Source organism: Penaeus chinensis, chromosome 9 (assembly GCF_019202785.1).
Source record: "Penaeus chinensis breed Huanghai No. 1 chromosome 9, ASM1920278v2, whole genome shotgun sequence".
In the NCBI taxonomy this organism is placed as follows: domain Eukaryota; kingdom Metazoa; phylum Arthropoda; class Malacostraca; order Decapoda; family Penaeidae; genus Penaeus; species Penaeus chinensis.
The window spans coordinates 1,320,272-1,336,434 of record NC_061827.1 but is presented as its reverse complement, the minus strand read 5'-3'; the positions used below and the strand labels follow the sequence as shown (position 1 = coordinate 1,336,434).

Sequence of the window (16,163 nt, the reverse complement as noted above, 5' to 3'; positions counted from 1 at the left end):
GAGGGGAGGAAGTTCGCCACAATCACTATTACAATTGGTCTCACGCCAAAAGCTAGGTGTTCGTTAGGCTGCCTGGATTTCGTGTGCAGTCATGGAACCTCCTGTCAAAGTATGCTTCGTGTGTGTGTCGTAAGGTTAAGTCGTTGATGAGTATGTCGGTTTGTTTGTTTTCTCTTCCCAAGTTGTACATATGAATATATACGCCATCAAATAAAAATGTGATTATATAGACCTCTGTGTGTATATAACTAAAACAATGATTGAATTATGCTCTCCCTCCTTCTCCCCCTTCTCTCTCCTTGTTTTTCTCTTCCCTCCTTCTCTAATGAACACACAAACGGTCGTTAAGGTTAATCTAGGATGAATGGGGAAATAGAACACACAGATAATGAAGGGGAAGAGGGCACTCACGCCTGAATGAACGTTCCTCCTGATAGAACAAAAGTAATACTGTGGTCTCGTAGATCTTTGAGAACTTTATGTAATCACAGAACTACAATTCAGTCTAGACATCCCTTCGACACATTATTTCGAGATCTATGCCTGGCTGTGACAAGGAGGGAACGTTTTTCTACCTTTCTGAAAAAAAAAAATCTGGAAATCATAAAAATATAAAAATATTGAAGACTGTTTTAGGATATTCTCGTATATTTGGGATATGGTTTCTGGGTAATTTTTCTTTGGATAAAAAAAAATAAAAATATTTTAATTTCTTAGGACCATAATGAGTCATATTTACATTAGTGTCATTTTTCCAATTTTCATGTAACATTTCATTATGAATTCTTGTCTTCATTTACCTGTTGATATATTTTACGTAAATGGGTGCCCCCATATTGTTGTTCAGTTAAAAATAACTAATGCCACTCATTACAAACATACATATATATATAAATGAGTAAATAAATAAATAAATATATATATGTGTGTGTGTGTGTGTGTGTGTGTGTGTGTGTGTGTGTGTGTGTGTGTGTGTATGTGTGTGTGTGTGTCTGTATGTGTGCATATATATATATATATATATATATATATATATATATACACATATATATACATATAGATACATATATATATGCGTGTGTGTGTGTGTGTGTGTATGTGTGTGTGTGTGTGTGTGTGTGTGTGTGTGTGTGTGTGTGTGTGTGTGTGTGTGTGTGTGTACATGTAGATATGTATACATATGCAATAAATATATATACATATATATATATGTATGTATATATACATATATATGTGTATGTATACATGCATAAATATATGTATATGAATATATGTATGTATATAAAAACACATATATTTATATATACATATAGACATAGATATATATATATATATATATATATATATATATATATATATATATATATAGATGTATACATATACATAGATATATATATACATATATACATATATATATATATATATATATATGTGTGTGTGTGTGTGTGTGTGTGTGTGTGTGTGTGTGTGTGTGTGCGTGTGTGTGTGTGTGATTTCGAACTACACACACACACACACACACACACATATATATATATATATATATATATATATATATATATATATATATATATTCCTTGGCGTATATTTTGGCTATCCACAGAAAAGGAGGAGGCTTAATTCTTGACAAAAAAATGACTTTAGACCAACGATTTTTTTCTACTGACCTCAACAACCCGTCCTTTTTTAAACAAAAGTCTTCATCGCGGAGTTAACGCGCCGGAAAATATATGTTCTATTATACCTTTCACCGTGAGATTTGCCGCTATGACTGGCAAATCTTTGGCAAAAAAGAAGAATGGAGATTACTTGACTCGAATCACTTAGATGACAGATAGACTTTTTTTTTTTTTGTAAAGCTTCGGTTTTGTAAGCATTCTGTGTTCTCCATGTGGCAAAATATTTAAATGGATAAAAACAAATGGTAACTGAATACATGATCGTAACTGATAAGAGCAATGCTTTTTCACTGCTAATAAGTAATCGTTGCCATGATATTGGGGGGAAAAGGAATGGATAAGAGTGAAAAAAAATAATCACTGTGTAACCTGTATGACTGAGGTTTCGATATTACGCCATTTTCGCATATATAATGCCGAGAAATCAATTGCTTCGAATTATCCTTTCTCATTCATACATAATTTATTTTTATAACATGAACTCTGTTGCTAAGATATTTTTTCTTTTTGTGACGGAAAATCCCCTTCCCTTCCCTTATCAGCTGAAAATAGTTATCAATTAGCTACTGTCTTATCTGCTTTACCCGATGCCTCAATCCACCCTTATCTTGTGATATGATATCCTACAATAGTGATAGGCCTGAGTCCCAGTCTGGAGAGTCGCTATGTACATCAACAAATATACAATCTTTTTTTATGTTTCATTGAAGAAAATTGTAGAATAGAGATAAAGTTTTGCAGTTATATTTTTATACACCTTTTATCCTTTTATCCTGATATATGTTCATCGGGAAATTCTTAAAAAAAAAAAAATAATAATAAATAAATAAAAATCTGGACCTCTATAGACAAACCTCAAAAATCGAGTTGGTGTATCAGTAACCTTCCAGACATCCGCGAGAGAGGATCACCGTGGCCGTGATATCCGTGTCAAGATGTTTGCAACTGCGGGCGTGATCTTCCTCGTTGTAGCGTGTGCCATCGTGGGCGGGGGAGCCATTTACCGGCGCCGAGGCAGCAAATGCAGAAGCACTCGGCGGCTGAAGGGCAAGACGGTCATCGTCACGGGAGGTTCATCAGGTGTGGAAATAGCCCTTTGGCAGTGTTTTGGGGGGCTGCGACCCTTTATACAGTCTCAAACTGGACCTGCGACCCTCCATACAGTCTTAACCTGGACTAGCGACCCTTCAAACAGTCTAAAACTGGACCTGCGACCCTCCATACAGTCTTAACCTGGACTAGCGACCCTTAAAACAGTCTAAATCTAGACCTGCGACCCTTTACACAGTCTTGACCTGGACTAGCGACCCTTAAAACAGTCTAAATCTGGACCTGCGACCCTTTACACAGTCTTGACCTGGACTAGCGACCCTTAACACAGTCTAAATCTGGACCTGTGACCCTCCATACAGTCTTAACCTGGACTAGCGACCCTTCAAACAGTCTAAAACTGGACCTGCGACCCTCCATACAGTCTTAACCTGGACTAGCGACCCTTCAAACAGTCTAAAACTGGACCTGCGACCCTCCATACAGTCTTAACCTGGACTAGCGACCCTTCAAACAGTCTAAACCTGGACCTGCGACCCTTAAAACAGTCTTGACCTGGACTAGCGACCCTAAATGTGTGAACATGTAGTAATAGATACTTACAGATGCTTATAAGCTTACGTTATTCTATTTATATAAGTTATATTATTAAAAGAATAGATTTCAATAAATTTTCAAAAAACATTAACTTTGACTTGCAAATATCTATGGATTTCTTTATTATTATTATTATTATTATTATTATTATTATTATTATTATTATTATTACGTTAAAGACTCCGGCGACCCTTAGAAAATCCCTCGCGACCGTGGGGTTAGGAATCATTAGTCTGTGTAATGTAACGTGTTATTGTTCTGTTCTCTCTCTCTCTCTCTCTCTCTCTCTCTCTCTCTCTCTCTCTCTCTCTCTCTCTCTCTCTCTCTCTCTCTCTCTTTCTCTCTCTCTCTCTCTCTCTCTCTCTAGTATAGATTTGTTACTTCAAATATCCATTTGGATTACTGGAAGCAACGCTATATTGCCTTTCTGCTGCTTCATCTGTGCCCATTTGAGGGTTTCACAGGGTGAGGAAACCCGGGGGTGGCCGGCTGTGGATGGCCAAGAATTCGTTCAGGTGAGAAATTATTCGCCAGTTGGGTAGGCGCGGGTTATAAGGTTATAACACGCACAAGAGAGAGAGAGAGAGAGAGAAATAGAGAGAGAGAGAGAGAGAGAGAGAGAGAGAGAGAGAGAGAGAGAGAGAGAGAGAGAGAGAGAGAGAGAGAGAGAGAGAGAGAGAGAGCCAGAGAGAGAGAGAGAGAGAGAGAGAGAGAGAGAGAGAGAGAGAGAGAGAGAGAGAGAGAGAGAGAGAGAGAGAGAGAAGGGGGGGGGGGGGGGGTAACTATACGGCTGTAAATATTAGATAATAATTATCATATATTATTTAATGGCAAAAGTCGTGTGCTAAATAGTGATGGCTAAGACAGAAACCACGTTAGCAAATATGAAATACGGCGTTTACTTTTAAAAACAAGTGTTTGATTAACATTTTCTGTTCAGCAGACAAATAATCGGAAAGCAAGCAAACAAATATTTTGGGAGTGGCAAAATTGAGTAACTTACGTCAGATAAACAAAGACCCAAAAGAGGTAATAGAAAATACTAATACTCTTACAGGGATTGGCCTGGCCACGGCGGAGGACCTCGCTCGTCGCGGGGCAAGGGTCATCCTCGCCTGCAGGAACGCCACAAAAGCCGATCAAGTTGCACGTAAGGAAGCATCCTGTACCAGTTGCATGTCCCTGTCGATTATGCAGTATTGCAAACTCATTACTACCATCGCACAGATCGTTTAATGCTCGTACACTGAAAGGGACAGCGATAAATGACTCTCCGGAGGATTTCTTTTCCTTTCCCTCAGACGGAATTCGGGAGAGGACGGGCAACGCTGAGGTTCAAGTGAGAGTCCTCGATACGTCGGACTTCGACTCCGTAAGAAAATTTGCCAAGGAGTTCAAGGAGACTGAAAAGCGGTTGGACGTCCTGGTAAGAACCCTCTCCCAAGTTTATTAAATTTTGAATGTTTTGATTCTGTAATGAGCAAAGTTGTTAATTATGTTGTATTTGATGAAGACTAGTCCGGTGTAATTAAGGTTTTAAGATATAACTTACGCTAAATTAACCCACTTTTGAATGAGATCGCAGATACAAATAAAAACACTTATTTCGCTTTCATTTCAGATAAACAATGCCGGCGTGGGCATCCCTGAGAAAAGGTTGAACAAGCAGGGCTTTGAGTTGACCTTGGCCACTAACCACTACGGTCACTTCCTCCTCACTAACCTCCTCATTGGTGAGTTAAGAATGTGAATTTAAATTTCCATCTTTCCTTAAATTTACATTCCATATTAACCTCGATTTAAGGCCATTAGTATTCCTCTCCTTCCCCCAGATGTCCTCAGAGCCAGTGCTCCAAGTCGCGTGGTTACCGTGTCGTCTTTAGTTCACAAGTATTGTTCCAAGGCTGATCTCGAGGACTTGAACTTCGACAAGACCCCCTACGCTGTGTTCCCTGCATATGCGCTCTCCAAACTGTGCAACATTCTCTTCACTAAAGAAATCGCTCGGAAACTGCAGGGGACAGGTTAGATTAGAGTTTGTGTTTATATATGCACCTCACATGCATAGAATCACACAAGCATGCATACACACACAAACGTACGTTTCAACCCTTTCTTTCTCACTCTCACTCTCACTCTCACTCTCTCTCTCTCTCTCTCTCTCTCTCTCTCTCTCTCTCTCTCTCGCTCTCGCTCTCGCTCTCGCTCTCGCTCTCGCTCGCTCTCTCTCTCGCTCTCTCTCGCTCTCTCTCTCTCTCTCTCTCTCTCTCTCTCTCTCTCTCTCTCTCTCTCTCTCTCTCTCTCTCTCTCATCGTCTCTGCCTCTGCCTTTCTCTTTCTCTCTTTCTCTCTTTCTCTCTTTCTCTCTTTCTCTCTCTCTCTCTCTCTCTCTCTCTCTCTCTCTCTCTCTCTCTCTCTCTCTCTCTCTTTCTCTCTCTCTCTCTCTCTCGCATTTCCCACAGCACTCATAAAAATACACTACTAAGCCACGATTATTCAACTTTTATTGCTTAAAACATTCTTCATCTGCTCCAGGTGTGGTAGCGAATTGTCTCCATCCAGGTGTTGTCGCCACAGGTTTACTAAATAAAGAAAACACGTGTCTGGGTGCGCTGCTTACCTTCTTCCTCGGGGTTATTGGCAAGGTGAGAGAGAGAGAGAGAGACAGAGAGAGAGAGAGAGACAGAGAGAGAGAGAGAGACAGAGAGAGAGAGAGAGAGAGAGAGAGAGAGAGAGAGAGAGAGAGAGAGAGAGAGAGAGAGAGAGAGAGGCAGAGAGAGAGAGAGAGAGAGAGAGAGAGAGAGAGAGAGAGAGAGAGAGAGAGAGAGAGAGAGAGAGAGAGAGAGAGAGAGAGAGAGAGAGAGAGAGAGGAGAGAGAGAGAGAGAGAGAGAGAGAGAGAGAGAGAGAGAGAGAGAGAGAGAGAGAGAGAGAGAGAGAGAGAGAGAGAGAGAGAGAGAGAGAGAGAGAGAGAGAGAGAGAGAGAGAGAGAGAGAGAGAGAGAGAGAGAGAGAAGAGAGAGAGAGAAGGAGAGAGAGAGAAGGAGAGAGAGAGAGAAGGAGAGAGAGAGAGAAGGAGAGAGAGAGAGAAGGAGAGAGAGAGAGAAGGAGAGAGAGAGAGAAGGAGAGAGAGAGAGAAGGAGAGAGAGAGAGAAGGAGAGAGAGAGGAGAGAGAGAGAGAAGGAGAGAGAGAGAAGGAGAGAGAGAGAAGGAGAGAGAGAGAAGGAGAGAGAGAGAGAGAGAGAGAGAGAGAGAGAGAGAGAGAGAGAGAGAGAGAGAGAGAGAGAGAGAGAGAGAGAGAGAGAGAGGGAGAAATAAATAGACAGAGACAGAGAGGGGGGGGGTGAAAGGTACAGAGGGAGTGAGAAAGAGTGAGAGGGAGAGAGGGAGAGAGGAAGAAAACAATAAGAGAAAGAGAAGAACAGGATTTGATTACAGCATTATCTCATACCTTTTTCAGTATAGTGCCAGCGACCTCCCAATGAACAATGATCCTCTGTCTTTCATGTTCTCCAGAGTCGAGACGATGGCGCGCAAACTAGTATATACTTAGCTGTGGCCGAAGAAGCTCAACACATGTCTGGAAAATATTTCGTAGACTGTAAGGTACATACCCCTGCACGCCGGTGATATTATCTTCACCTCTCGTCATTTTGAATAACCAATTTTCTCAGGCATGCAAATGATGCCCCATATTACAAAGCTTGTAAAGCTCTTAAAGTAAAAGAATATATAGTTTCATCGTAGATTGTGGACAAGAAAGCATAATAAAATATTCAATTTCCTTCTTTCATGGTGATCTTTGTCCAGGAGAGCGCTTGCTGCAAGTTAGCCGAAGACGAAGGCCTGGCCAAGAAGCTGTGGGAAGTGAGCGAACACGATGTCAAACTGCAGCCCGGCGAGGTATTTTACTAGTGGGCGTCTATCACTGAGTGTTCTTTTGTTTACGAAGGGAATTGATGTGCGTTAACGTTCCTCGCAACTGCAAAATAGTCTTGGCATCGTAGGAGAGTGAATACCACAGAAGCGCAGGGGCGGAGTCTCAATTTATAAGTGCGGAGCGCGGACGCCCAAGATGTTGCCTGACGAAACCGTTTCCGAGTTCAAAAAGGGTAGAGGGTTGGTCGATGGCCCGTCTACTCTTATTTTTTTCTTATTTTATGCTATCATCATTACCGTTTCTTTTGCACGTATTCCCGGCTGACTGCATGAATTCGCCTGACATGTTTCACGTTTCCAGCTTTGAGAGGGATGTGGGGACAAACTTCCCACCTTAACTTACTTTGCTACAACAGATTGTGAAAAAGATAAAACGGAAATGTAGTAATTTGAAGAATAAATAAAAACTGTTTTAATCAATTGATCACTCTTATTCATCCCGTATGCAGCAGATACAAAATAATGCGAAATAAACATGAAGCAAGGTAACATAATTTATCAATGAATAAATAGTATTAGATATAAATAAGTTAATTACAAACATTTCTGGTTGATTAAAACATCTCCATAAGCAACTACTTCATGTTTATCTCTACATGAGGACTAGGTCAAGAATTATTCTAGAAATCTGGATAATGATAATCAACAATGTATTCCACGTCCACTAATTTGCTATGGCGTGTATATATCCTAAATTTTAGATACTGAAATGTGATCCAAAACAGTTTAGTATTTATAAAGCATACAGTTCTGACCTGCGTCTCTTTTAGCGGTCAATTTAGTTGCCATTGATAAGGACGTAAAAGCGGTCTTGATCTACTGGTATTTTTGTAAACTTTATAAAGTAAATTAAAAAATACGATCTTGAAATGTCACTACATATCTTACTTTATTAATTTAGAAGAAATAACTTGATGAATGAAAATACTGCTGTTTGGTGGAATATAACATGAAAAAGCACACAAAAAACTTTTTGTTTATTAAATAATATTTTTCGGGGTACAGTACTTAATATTATGTTTTTCATTGTCAAATTTATAAGTATGATTTTATGTTCTATTCACATCTTCAATTATTTTCTTGACAAAATGTATCCGTTTTTAGTTATTTATTGACTGTCTTAAATTGGTAATCTTTTCCTTCCCTATGATCTCAAATACAAAGAATACAATGTATATTGTACTACTACAAAAGGTATCCTAGCCAAAAAAGTAGATGCTTGAAATCCTCAACAGCAGATACAACTGGGACAATATAATTCCTAAAAATGGACAGAATTCAAAGTTCAGTTTAATCCAAAAACCTTAACTGCAAACCTTTATCATTCCAACAATGCCCACTTTTTTTCCTTTTTTTTTTGGGGAGTTTAAACCAATCCATGATGTAATCTATTCCACAGTGTGCGTATGTGTAGATATATGTAAATGTGCGTGTGAACATGTAATACACACACCTACATATATACAAACACAGAGTAAGTAGCATTTTCCATGGAATTTTGGAATCCTCAATAATGCATAATACCTATTGCATACATGCTTGATACACGTAGATTTTTCATTGTTCTGCAAATTCATGATAGGTAGATTAGACAGCCAAAACTCTATGAAATCTGTCTACACATAGACAGCCAAATTTCTTTAAGAAACCTGTCTATACATAGGTACTGTTACCTAAAAACTGTATGAAGTTTTGCTTCTACATTTAATGATAATGAATATTCCTCACAATGACAAATTTGTAATGATAAGAAATATGTAAACAATAAAATCCATCACAAAAAATATGCAGTTTTAATAACAGATGGATGAAGCCAAAATGTGAACAGCCACAACCCCAACACCAGTTTACTCACTGTCACTCCCTCTGCCAACCTCTGACCCAGATTTGGCAGGGGACCGAGACCCAGACCTGGAGCGAGGTGACCCTGACCCTGACCTGGCTGGTGAGCGAGAGCCAGACCTAGAGCGAGGCGAGCCGGATCTAGATCTGGAACGTGACCTTGACTTTGACCTTGACTTTGACCTTGACTTTGACCTCGACTTTGACCTCGATCCAGATCTTGACCTTGACCGTGATTTTGCTGGGGAACGTGAGCCAGACCTTGACCTAGCTGGGGATCTACTGCCAGAACGAGAACGACTGCGTGACCTGGATCGCGATCCTGAGCCACTTCTCCTTGATCCACTGCGACTCCTGGAGCGAGAGCCAGACTTTGACCTTGAGCGTGACCTTGAGCGTGACCTTGAGCCCGATTTGGAACGTGACCTTGATCGTGAGGACTTCCTTGACCCAGATCTTGACCTGGAGCGAGACCTCGAGGAATCCGAATTTGACATGACCCTTCGACGTTTGCTCTTTCCGCCCTCACTATCCGATCCGCTGGCAATTTTGAGGCGCTCGTTGTCTGAGTCATCTGATGAGTCTGAAATGGTTGCCTTGGACACAATACGTCCCTTCTGTTTGGCTGAAAGGCCGTCCTCTGAGGCCCTCTTTCTGCCCTTGGCTCCTCCCTTCCCTCTCTTGCGGCCTCGGGACTGGTCATCATCATCATCATCACTTCCTTGCTTGCTTTTCCTACCTCGTTTCTTCCTTTCCCTGGAAGGCAAATATAGAAAGAAAACATCAATAACGACTTTATTCATCCCTTCTATACATTTCCCAGATGCATAAAGAGAGAGAAAGCACAAAACAAAAGCTAAAATCATAATGATCTTACCCTGGTTCCTTCTTCTTCCTTCCTCTGCCCTTCTTCTGCCGGCTCTCCCCTTCAGGTCCACTTCCTCCACCAGATCCATCTGAGAGGATTTCCACATCTCTCTTCCTGCCTCTTCCTCCTTTCCTTGAAGGTTCTATTGGTTCGTTTATGATGACAGCATTCTTCATCTTTTCCTTGTACTGTTCTCGAGCTTTCATCTGTAATATTAATTGCAGCTTTATGAATTTCAATGCACCACTTAACTGATATTCAGTATACCCACTATATCTATCTCTTCCTTTTACCGATCAAATCAGAAAGGCTCTATCTACCACAAAGACACAAGGCCTCTCAGCACTTTTTTCTATTTTGCCTCTAATTAAAAATATATGTAATTTGAAAAAGAAAGAAAAAGAAAGAAAAAGAAACGACTTGAAACTTCCAGTATAGCAGAATAACAGGATTAGAGTTTGAACTTACTAGCTACTTAATATAACCTGAAATCAAAGAAAAAGAAACCCCTGAAAAGAAAATAATCAAAGGCCGAGGCATGTATACTGACCCTCTCTTCGATCATCATCCTCCTCCTCTCTTCCATCTTCTGTCTCTCCTCCACAACCTTCTGCTTGAGAGCTTGCCTTTCTTCATCCTGCTTACGCCTGAGTGCCTTTTCTTCATCATCTTGCCTGCGGGCACGAGCAACGTGGTACTGAGCCTGAGACAGCAAGTCACGGCACTGGCTGGCTTCCGCAGCTGCAGCCCCCAAGTCATATTTCAGACGATCTCCATTGACACTGAGATGTTGGAAGTACCTGAACAAAGGAAAATATAAATATTACTTGAAGTTATTCACATAAAATGATATTAAAAATTGCTGACTCAGAATCACATATACCAAAATACAGTATTTGCACATACATCTTGAAACAAGTGCATTCAGTACTCACTTTTGAGCTAGTGTTAGCTCATGTACAGCTGCTAACACAGTTTTCAGGTTGGACTTTTCATCACGAAGCACTTGTGTGGCTAGTCGTTGCAACACCAGTGCCAAGTTGTACAGGATGACGGTATCATGTGGAGCAACATGACGAGCCTAAAATAATGAATTTAACAAATTTTTCCTCATTAATGCATATTTACATATGAGGATATTTTGAGCATAAAAGCAACTTGAAATGAAGCATGTGTCACCGCTTATTACTAGCTTCTATAAATCCTTTTTCCCTTTTTATTCTCTCATTTCTGAAAGTACCACAGGCAAAAAAGAAAAGAAAGAAAGAAAAAAAATAATAACATTAATATTAATCACCTTGAGAAGTGTATACTTGGCCTCCTTCAGCTTCACTGCCTTGAAGTATGCTCGAGCAAGGTACCCAAGAACCTCTACATTTGGATACTTGAAGAACTTTTTCTGGCAATTTTCATACTGAAAGAATATGATAAAATTGACAATATTATATATATATATCAAGACTAATCATGAAAAAGAAAATACCAAATATATCACAAATACATATATATCCAGTGCACATCCGTGGGTAACAAAACAAAAGTCTATTATCCTTACCATCTGTATTGCATTAATGTATTGTTTCTGCTCTACATAGATGTGGGCAATATTCATCCAAACATCACTGAAATCGGCTGTTGCCTCTCGCACCTGGGCAAATATATCACGTGCCTCGTTGATGTAACCTTTGTGAGCCAATACAGCACCTACAGAAGAAAAGAAACCAGATAATGACTACCTACTAATGGGTGAACTATCAAGATGACTTTACTTTTAAATGTGATTCAAAATTCTTGTCAATATCAATATATCTTTTATTGTTAGTTTTGAAATCTTTCTTAAGGTAATGAAAATGTTCCATAGACAACTGATTCCACTCATCAAAATCTACAAAACCGGATATTTTAATAAAAATAAAGACACTTCTACACACACACACACACACACACACACAAAAAAAAAAAAAAAAAAAAAAAAAAAAAAAAAAAAAAAAAAACTAACAACAACAACTTACCAATGCCATTAGCAGCCCAGATACTTCGTGGATCAGAACGAAGGACAGTTTTGTACATGGCAAGGGCTCGGTCCTGGTGCTTCTGCTCCTTCTCTTTGTCACGGTTCGGCTGATGTAGGGTTGTAAGCCATACATTTCCCAAGGCAATGAGGGAGTAGGAGTCATTTGTGGTGCTGGGATTCTGTAATAAAGTATATCATGTCACTAGTGATGAGGTTTGTAATGTAAATATACACCAAAAATGTTTAAAAATTATCATCTTTGCATCCTTACTGCCTCAAATACAGTAACTAAATTCTCCAGAAGATTTGTCATTAACAAAGACATCAAATGTACAATTTTTTTTCATCTTTTATTCAGTCCTCTTGACACAGACCTTCAAGATACGTTCAAATTTCTTCTGTCCGGGACCCCATTCATTCTTGGCCAGATGAAGGTTTCCCATCAAGGACCAGGCATCAGGATGTTCATTGTTCATACGCAGGGCTTCTTTGTACCAATCAGAAGCATCATAAATCTGCCCACGGTCTCTTGCCATACAACCCAGTCTTAGATAGCCTGAAATATTCAAAGTGAGTAAATATCTTATAGTTATTTGCTGATAAAATAAAATAAATAAATAAAATGAATAAAAAGTAGAGAAACATATAAAACAAATGCAAAGCAGGAAAACAAAAATGACATTAAGAAGTCTTTCATCCTTACAATCCACATAGTTCGGGTGATCCTGAAGAATTTCCTTATAGAGCTTTTCTGCCTTGTCAAACTGGCAGAACATTTCATGAAGACGTGCAGTGTTATACTTGATGGTGACAGAAATGGAGGAGTAGTATTGCGGATCCTGGTCCTTCTCTGCATCACAGCGTTCCCAGGCTTCCTTAAAGTACTTCTGGGCTTCTTCGTAATTGCCGAGTCTGCAGAAATTCAGGAGATTTATTTCATGAATGTATACTTTCTTTTCTAGACCTCAAGTGTGTGGACCCAGATGAACTCTCCTTTTACACAAACAAATAAAACAAAATTCTTATTAAGCTATACCTGAAATGAAGAGCAGCTATATTGTTGAGAATTTCTGGAGGGATGTCCATCTGCACAAGGTCTTGCAAGAGTTTGGTGGCCTTGTGGTATGCAGACAAGGATCCCTGGAGGTCGCTGCCTTCTAAGATCTGGGCAAGTTCAATCCAAGCCTCCACGTCCTCACTGTACTGCTCTGTCACCTGCAATACAATGCAACTGATGATACATTTCCTCCTTATATTTCATTTATGTGATATTACTGTCTTTATGACTCACTAAGCAGAAGTGTAACAATATGACAGGTCTTACCTTTTTGAGATGCTGCTTGGCCAAATCTCGCTTACTCTGAGATGTTGAGCTGGCATAGAGGGAACCAAGGATCTTCATGGTTTCATAGTTGCCTGGCTGGGCTTTCAGTACTTTTTCAAAACACTGAGCAGCCTGAAAAAGAGAAATGTGTTTATTGAATAGAATAACAATAATAATAATTTCAATAAATCCTCAGTTTAATGTAGAACGTACAATATTACAATACAGAAAACTTGGATTATTATCCATTTGGTGAAATAAAAGTAAACACAAAATGTCAGCTTACGTTTTCAGTATCTCCTCTGTTAATATACATCTGACCAAGGCCATAATGGGGTAGAACAAAGTTTGGTGCTGCATACTGAGTGGCCTGGTAATAGTACTGGAAGGCTTGTGAGTAATCTTCTTGCACGTGAAATGCTCTAGCCATTTGGTAGCATGACTCAGCACGCATAGATTCATTTTCGGTGTTATGGAAAGCATGGAGAGCAAGGTGCTGCACCTTTTGAAAGTCCTGAAAAGAATGCAACAATTGGAATAACTTCCTTACTTTTCAATATGTACAGATATCACTCTCCATATCTATAGCAAAAGTTTGTGTTAATAATTACTATAGTTTTATACATTTAAAACATGTAGGATATTTTATTCATATCTATAGCAAATATTTATGTTGATACTTACTACTGTTTCATAAATTCAAAACATGTATAATATTAGCCTCTTCAAATGTAAAAAAAAAAAATATAGAGAAAATTAAGAGACTTCCAACACATTACCTGTTTGAAGAAAAAGTGGTTACCCAGATGATTTAAAACCATAGGATTTGTAGAATCAATGTTGTATGCTTTCGACAACATCTGCACTCCTCTACGGATGTTTTCTGGTTTCTTTTCATTGAGCTCTAACACTGCTAACCCAACAAGGGCTCCAACACACATTCCATCCAATTCCAATGCACGCTCAAAGGCCAAACGAGCCTTGTCTTGATTTCCGAGTTTCATAAAGCAATGGCCCATACCAAGCCGAACTGCAGCCGGGCAATTGGGATTTGTTCGCAAAGCCTTCTTGTAAAATGCCAAAGCACCTCTATAATCCTGTTGGTGAGGAGAAATTTTAGATTTGTATTGAAAAATAAAACCATTTTATGAGTATACAACAGTAATAATAATTACAGGAACTTTTACATAAATAGTTCATAAACCATACCTTTTTGTTGAAAGCAATACACGCTTTGCCTAACAAAGACGGGATGTTATTGGCAGACTGATTGAGTACGAAGTTGAACTGTGCATCAGCTTGTTCCATCTTATCTCCCTCCAGCAAACAGAAGTATGCACGGCCCAAGAGATGATTCTGATACAAAGATAATGGGTAAAATTTGTGAGGGGGTTGTTTCCATAATGGACTACATTGCAAAGGTTACTCTAATAACAATAAAAATTGTTGGATTATATGTGTGATACATAAATTGACCTTTGCATGCAAACAATATAGTCAGACACATTTAGAAAGGACCTACAAAAATTCTTAAACAAAATACATAGGTGTACCCTACCTGGTCGTACATAATGATTTTATCTGCTGTTGTGTAAAGGTAAGTTGCTTTCTGGAACAGTTCCTTCTTTGCAGTCTTATCTTTCTCTTTGTTAGCCAACTGCACATAGTAGGCTGCCAGTGTGTCATAGGACCGCATCTGTGAATAGAGAAAATATGGGTTAGTTTGCATGTAATAAGTTTTACAAAAAATATGGCTAAATACTATTATAAAATATGGATAGATGAACAACACTAAAATATTTATCTAGGCATTATTCAAACAATTCCGAGACCATTTTAGATATAGCAAAAAAAAAGTATAAATGCAAGTGCAATAGTTACCTGATCCTTCTCAGATTCTCTGTACATGGTGTTTGCATCTGTCCTGCTTGACTCCAAGATACGTACAAAGTCCTCTTCCTTCTTTTGTTTATAGTACTCAACCTGAAAGTGTATATATAATTCAAATATACACACAAATCTATCAGTGTATATACAGTGTTCTTATCAACTTCTTATATACATTATAATTAAGTCACCATTAATCAGCTTAGAAATGGTACATATAATGTAAATTTCACTATAAATTACTTTATACTTATACTATGATAGTAAGAAATGGAAAACTTACAGAAAGGTCAACCCAGTAATTGAGTGGGACCTTCTCATTCGTGAGAATGCCAAGAACTTCATCTCCCTCCGGTAAAGATTCCAAATCCAATTCAATAACCTGAAAGAAAAATAGAATGACATTATTCAAAAGAGAAAGGAAGAAAAAAATATATAATAAAGAAAGGACAAATATTTGTGTATCTATGATGAGACAGAGCTTGCCTTTTGGCAATCTATGACTGTATCAGAAAATTGTCTAGTTGTAAAATCCAATATAAAAATACTCAATGTCTGATGTACCTACAGCCCCTCAAAGTCACTGTCAAGCCTTTTCACTATAAAATTGTTTATGCTACAGCCAACAATTATAGAGGCTCTTTGAACACAGCAATTAGTGCATCATTCAGTATGGCTCACAGAGCACCTGTCAACATCAATAATTTAATGTTTGTTTTAATTATGCAACAGAAGTCATAACATTACCCAATCTATCAGTACCACATATTATTTACCTTATGGGTAACAACTGCCCAAAGCTAAAATAACATCTAAAATAGTGACATGTGATTTGACCTGACCTCTATGCAGGCAATAGAGTAACAAAATTCCAACACATATAATCAGCTACATAGATTTTGAACTGATTCCTTATTTAATTCAAGGAATGCTGTAAAGCACCATTCTATCAGATTACAATGTATAA

General features: G+C 38.7%; 2 protein-coding genes across 2 annotated transcripts in view; one reads left to right on the top strand and one right to left on the bottom strand.

The window, feature by feature from the left end:
- Positions 1-2,591: 2,591 nt before the first annotated feature.
- On the top strand, positions 2,592-9,032 carry LOC125028920 (retinol dehydrogenase 13-like). The gene is made up of 8 exons (XM_047618542.1): positions 2,592-2,759; positions 4,384-4,476; positions 4,628-4,752; positions 4,948-5,059; positions 5,159-5,350; positions 5,861-5,970; positions 6,839-6,928; positions 7,133-9,032. Exons 1-8 carry the CDS (start codon positions 2,615-2,617, stop codon positions 7,235-7,237), a joined length of 972 nt encoding a protein of 323 aa, XP_047474498.1. The 5' UTR covers positions 2,592-2,614; the 3' UTR covers positions 7,238-9,032.
- LOC125028919 (RNA polymerase-associated protein CTR9 homolog) overlaps positions 8,226-16,163 on the bottom strand; it is an 8,557-nt gene continuing 619 nt past the window's right edge. Inside the window, exons 2-18 of the mRNA XM_047618541.1 lie at positions 15,480-15,578; positions 15,191-15,292; positions 14,868-15,005; positions 14,519-14,665; positions 14,089-14,406; positions 13,596-13,823; positions 13,310-13,441; positions 13,022-13,200; positions 12,689-12,897; positions 12,360-12,541; positions 11,984-12,164; positions 11,527-11,675; positions 11,269-11,385; positions 10,907-11,052; positions 10,522-10,771; positions 9,981-10,177; positions 8,226-9,859 (exon numbers count right to left, since the gene is read on the bottom strand). Coding sequence (XP_047474497.1) covers positions 9,109-9,859; positions 9,981-10,177; positions 10,522-10,771; positions 10,907-11,052; positions 11,269-11,385; positions 11,527-11,675; positions 11,984-12,164; positions 12,360-12,541; positions 12,689-12,897; positions 13,022-13,200; positions 13,310-13,441; positions 13,596-13,823; positions 14,089-14,406; positions 14,519-14,665; positions 14,868-15,005; positions 15,191-15,292; positions 15,480-15,578 — 3,525 coding nt within the window. The 3' untranslated portion in view covers positions 8,226-9,108. The remainder of the gene's footprint in view (positions 9,860-9,980; positions 10,178-10,521; positions 10,772-10,906; positions 11,053-11,268; positions 11,386-11,526; positions 11,676-11,983; positions 12,165-12,359; positions 12,542-12,688; positions 12,898-13,021; positions 13,201-13,309; positions 13,442-13,595; positions 13,824-14,088; positions 14,407-14,518; positions 14,666-14,867; positions 15,006-15,190; positions 15,293-15,479; positions 15,579-16,163) is intronic.

Bases quoted from the DNA above. Each gene is read 5' to 3' on its own strand.
- LOC125028920 (XM_047618542.1), top strand. From the start codon at position 2,615: ATGTTTGCAACTGCGGGCGTGATCTTCCTCGTTGTAGCGTGTGCCATC. The intron at 5,060-5,158 runs GTGAGTTAAGAA...TCCTTCCCCCAG, and splicing joins CCTCACTAACCTCCTCATTG to ATGTCCTCAGAGCCAGTGCT. The intron at 5,971-6,838 runs GTGAGAGAGAGA...CATGTTCTCCAG, and splicing joins TCCTCGGGGTTATTGGCAAG to AGTCGAGACGATGGCGCGCA.